At 40.3% G+C, this 5023-nt stretch overlaps 1 protein-coding gene across 1 annotated transcript in view; it reads right to left on the minus strand.

Annotated features, from left to right (window-relative positions):
• POSTN (periostin) overlaps positions 1–5023 on the minus strand; it is a gene marked incomplete in the record, with an annotated part of 124634 nt that overhangs the window by 85908 nt on the left and 33703 nt on the right. The window contains 1 exon segment of the mRNA XM_015822188.1: positions 4107–4248. Within this exon segment, the coding sequence (XP_015677674.1) occupies positions 4107–4248 (142 nt within the window).

A 5023-nucleotide genomic window follows, 5' to 3' on the forward strand; every position in this document is an offset into this window, starting at 1 on the left:
TGTTCTTCGCCGCCACATTGATCAATTACGTGTGAGGCGGGACTCACCTGGGGTTCCTCCTCAGTCTCCTCTAGGGGGGGAGGAGGAATGGGAAATGCATTCTGAGAATCAGAATCTGCTGCCAACAACGGTTGTGGGGAACGACACGGGCTCTCAACACCCAAGTTCCACTGGAGATTCAGGTAGCAATTCATGGGGATGGGGGCACACAGACACCCCCACACACACTCCAGCCTGGGAGTCTCACCGGAGGTATACTAACTATCCACACCTCACAAACAATACTCAAGACACGGAGAATCACTGGGAGCATACTCACAACTCACAACATGCAAGAGAGCAGGCAAAACAGAGGGGAAACACATCCTTTGCTGAAATGGCCAATAGAAGGATGTCCCCACGCATAAGGGCTAACAGGGAGGCATCCCTAAACCCTCACACTACAGGAAGGAGCCAGGAAAACCACACTCCGTCAGGGAACACGGAGATGAGTTCAGAGGGGTTGGAAAACTCCATAGGTGGTAGGTCAACCGGGTATAGTGATCAACAGAGTTCTGACTTCTCAAGCCTAAGAGACGGGCAGGAAAGTCAAACTGAAGTCACACAACAACCACAAGGAAATTCACCTAGTGTGGGAAGCCACGGGGAAAACACTACAAGTTCCCCAGGTCCGAGAAGGTCGCTCAGGGTCAAAGGCCCTCCCAAATACCTTGCGGATTACATAAGGTGGACAGGTGAACTGCAATCACTGAACTAGAGGTTCTGACTGGTTGGCACTACGTAAACGATGTTGGGGCTACTGGGTCTTTGTATGACGGAACAGTTCCACATCATACACACACTGTGTAACTTAACTTATCAGTTAACTATATAACCATCACTATGATGGCGTCCATGTGGGCGCCGTCTTATTTCATCTAGGGGGGAGGGGTGTTGTGTCCTGAGCCTGCAAAAGCAGGCTCGGGACATTGCAAGAGTCCCGGGTATTTGCAAAAGCTGCCCGGGACCAGACTGAGTGGCGCCGGCCTTGTGCGCATGCGCAAGGCGGGAAAAGACCGCCTCATGATTGGTTGAACTTGCCTGGGGATTAGAAGGTATAAATAGAGGCCTGCGTGCCTCTGCTCGGGTTGTTCATAGAATGGAAGCAGAGAATAAAGACTTGTTAGAAATGCTTCGTCTCAAGCGCCATTATTCTCCGGACTTAACAGCCTAGTCTAATGAAAAGAAGGATTAGGGGAAAGATGTTAGCAGTGTTCCAGTATTTGAGGGACTGCCACAAAGATGAGGGAGACAAACTATTTTCCAAAGCACCGGAAGGCAAGACAAGTAGCAATGGATGGAAGCTAATCAAGGAGAGAAGCAACATAGAACTAAGAAGAAATTTCCTAATGGTGAGAACATTCAACCAGTGAAACTAATTGCCTTCGGAAGTTGTGGGCACCCCATCGCTGGAGGTTTTCAAAAAGAGACTTGACAGCCGCTTGTCTGAAATGGTATAGACTCTCCTGCTTCTACAGGGAATTAGACTAGATAACCTCCAAGGTCCCTTCCAATTCTCTTATTCTATGTTCTATATTCTAAGATGTCAGATAAATTCTTGATAGATTAGTAATGATTCTCCCTTTCAGAAGTTTGAGGTAGGCACTGGGAGATCTGTTAACTTGGATTTTTTACTTGGAGTTGTTAGAACATAGTGAGAACCACTTTTTTAAAAAAAGAGAAAACAGTAATTGCCATGTGAAAAACCATAAACACAAAGATGCAGCCAACTGGATTTCTAGAAAGTGATATTAAGGATGGTGCAATCTCAAAATACGAGTGAGAACTAAAAATAGGGGTCATCCAAAGGAGCCAGTGTGGTTGAATAGGCAGCTCATGAAGGAACTAAATTGTAGAAGGAAGAATTGACTAAAGAGAGAATCTTCAGAGCTTCAGTTTGGAAATGTAGAAATGAGGTAAGACGACAAAGATTAAAAGCAAGCTAAAGCTTAGCAAGATAGGCAAAATCAAGCAAGAAGGATTTCTTTAGTTATATCAGTAACACAAAGAAGACAGGATTTTTATTTTGGACTGCTTATTCCAAACGGAAACATCTTAATAGATGGTCAAGAGGAAGCTGACATATTCAGCTCCTGTTTTGTCTTTGTCTTTCAAAGCAGGTTTGGTATAATGGTTAGGGCAACAGGCTATAAACAGGGAGTCTGTGAGTTGTAGTACTGCCTTATACATGAAGCCAGTGGGTGTCCTTGGGCCAGTTCCTCTTTCTTAGCCTTAGGAAGGAGGCAATAACAAACCACTTCTAAAAATCCTTGCAAAGAAAACTGCAATGAGTTGTCCAGGCAAAAGCCAGGATTCAAAAAAGATTCAAAGGGACAAATATTGAATTACTTACTTTACACCCACAAAAATGTGATTGTGTAGATTAGGAATTAAGGAGTTACAAATTAGTAAGAATGAAGTAAAGCTAATCTAAACATTTACATTCACATTCCAAGCCATGATGGAATATACTTAGAATATTGAAAGAACTGGTGGAAGAACTGATAGGACCTTTGTCAATTGTCTTGTCACTGTTTGACAAAGCTGCTATTATGGTTCCAATAGATGAGACCAGTAGAAATAAGAACTCTGAGGCAATTGCTTTCCTCAAAGAACACTTTTAATGGCTACATAATATCAGCAGGAACAAAGGTGAAACCAAGACTGAAAGTTACCCCCCCCAAAAAAGGTTATAAAGTAAAAGTTGAACTCCCCACCCCTTAATGTGTCATAAATCACAATCCCCAATTACCATCTTTGGTGGGCTTCCTAACGGTAGCTCCAGCCCACCAAACATTTAGACTGCTTGACCTTGGTTCCTACAAGAAAGTTATTGTTTTGACTAAACTAAAAGAATGCATCTCCCCCCCCCCATTGCTGTGGCAACCGAAAAGCAAAGAAACATGGCGGAATTCGGAGCATTTGAAGGTTTGACAGCTGCGAGCGAAAGCAGGTACAAGCAACTATGGAGTTGATGCAGGTTTGTCAATAAAGGGAAGCTACAGTGAACATGGTCAGGAATTCCCAAAGGTATTTTTTTCAGGAGGCAACTGGATTTTCTTGTGTTTCTTTTGAAGACATTTCGCTTCTCATCCAAGAAGCTTTGTGTTTCAATTTGAGATTCTGATAGCACAGACTCATCCCCAATAGCCTGTGCCTGTTTCTAACAGTGAAGGGACATAGGGCAGAAAACACCCTGCAGCCAAGAAAGATCCACACACATTTGCACTTCTCAGGTTACCCTGAGGACACAGGTAAACCTCTAAAATGGTTTCAATGACTCTCTAAAAGAATGCTAATGACCAGCTGTCTACAAAGAATATACCTATCCATTACCTACAAAGAATATACCTTCCATTACCTATCATCCAGTCAGAGCTGAAGAAGATTCTTGGGTGAGAAGCGAAACATCTTCAAAAGAAACACAAGAAAGTCCAGTTGCCTCCTGAAAAAAGCACCTTTGAGACAAACATACTTGGATGACTTGAGGATCTCCATAGACATGGTCAAGAATTATTTTTCCTTGCCACAAAAAATCAGTACTAAAAGTAATGAAAGCTACCAACATTTCATTTATAACAGAATAACAGAGTTGGAAAGGACTTAGGAGGTCTTTTAGTCCAGCCTCCTGCTCAAGCAGGAAATCCTATATCCTTTCAGACAAATGGCTGTTCTGTCTCTTCTTAAAAGCCTCCATTTCCCTTTTTTTAAAAAGGAAAAATGTCTTGATGATTTACTAAGGAAGCTTGTGGCTTTGTTATCTTTGGAAGTGCTTTACATGAGATGAGTAAGCCACATCTCTAGGATGGTTTAATTAGTTTTCTTGCATATTACAAGGGTTGGATTCCCTTATGATCACTTCCAATTCCAGAATTCTATGAACTGATTCAAGTATAACATGCATCCAAAACTGAACAACTAAATAAGGAGTTTTTGATATTCTGATTTATGTGTATTAGTTATTAATAAAATATGCATTGTGATAGCTATAACATGTGTTTCAGCGCTGTATTTTTACCTTTGGTAATTTAACTATCAAGTAATTTTGAGTAAAGTTACTATAATACCTTCAGAAGCCACCCTGTCTCCCATTATTCTTTCCAAGATTCCACGTGGAAGTTTCTCAAATGCTTCATTAGTAGGTGCAAAAAGTGTATAATGTCCAGGCTTCCCTAAAGTTTCCATTACATCTGATGCAAAGGCAGCAGCCTATGAAAAATAGGGAATAAGGAATCTTTTAAACTCTTATGCAAAAACAGTATAGTTATATTTTTAAATATTGCCAATTTTCTTTGACATGATACCAAAATACATGGTAATTAACTGTACTGAAAAGTTTCCTTAGCATAAAATTTAATTGCAAGATGATATATTTATATACATGCAAACTGTATGTTACTTAAAGTAATTCCTACTGAATTGGGACACGTTTTCCTTTGTGAAGATATGAAGGAGCTAGCAGAAGAAATATTAGAACAATTAAACCATATCTTGGAAAACTGGAGAACTACCAGAAAACTGAAAAAGAGCTGATGTGGTTCCCATCTTCAAGAAAGGGGAAAAAACAGATCCAGGAAACTATAGACCATCAATACCTGGGAAGATTCTGGAAAAGATAATCAAGCAACAAATCTGCAAATAACTACAAGCAAGCAAAGTTATAATCAGTAGCCAACATAGGTTTGTCCAAAATAGAACATGTCAAACAAATCTTATTTCAATGAAGGAGAATATTTGTAGTTCAGGGTTGAAATGAGGGGTCCTTGGGTCTCTCTGAGATTATTATATTATTATTATTATATTTAAATTTATATCCCGCCCTTCTCCTCGCGGACTCAGGGCGGCTGACAATCAATTAAAATACATAAATGACAATTACAGATTTAAAATTAATTAAAAAGAAATATTTTAAACATAGTCCAATTAAAATATAATTAAAACCCCTCTAAAAATTACCCTAGGCCAGTCCTGCAAGCTGGAATAA

Source organism: Protobothrops mucrosquamatus, unplaced genomic scaffold, assembly GCF_001527695.2.
Source record: "Protobothrops mucrosquamatus isolate PMUCROS unplaced genomic scaffold, P.Mucros_1.0 scaffold1490, whole genome shotgun sequence".
NCBI classification, from domain to species: Eukaryota; Metazoa; Chordata; class Lepidosauria; order Squamata; family Viperidae; genus Protobothrops; species Protobothrops mucrosquamatus.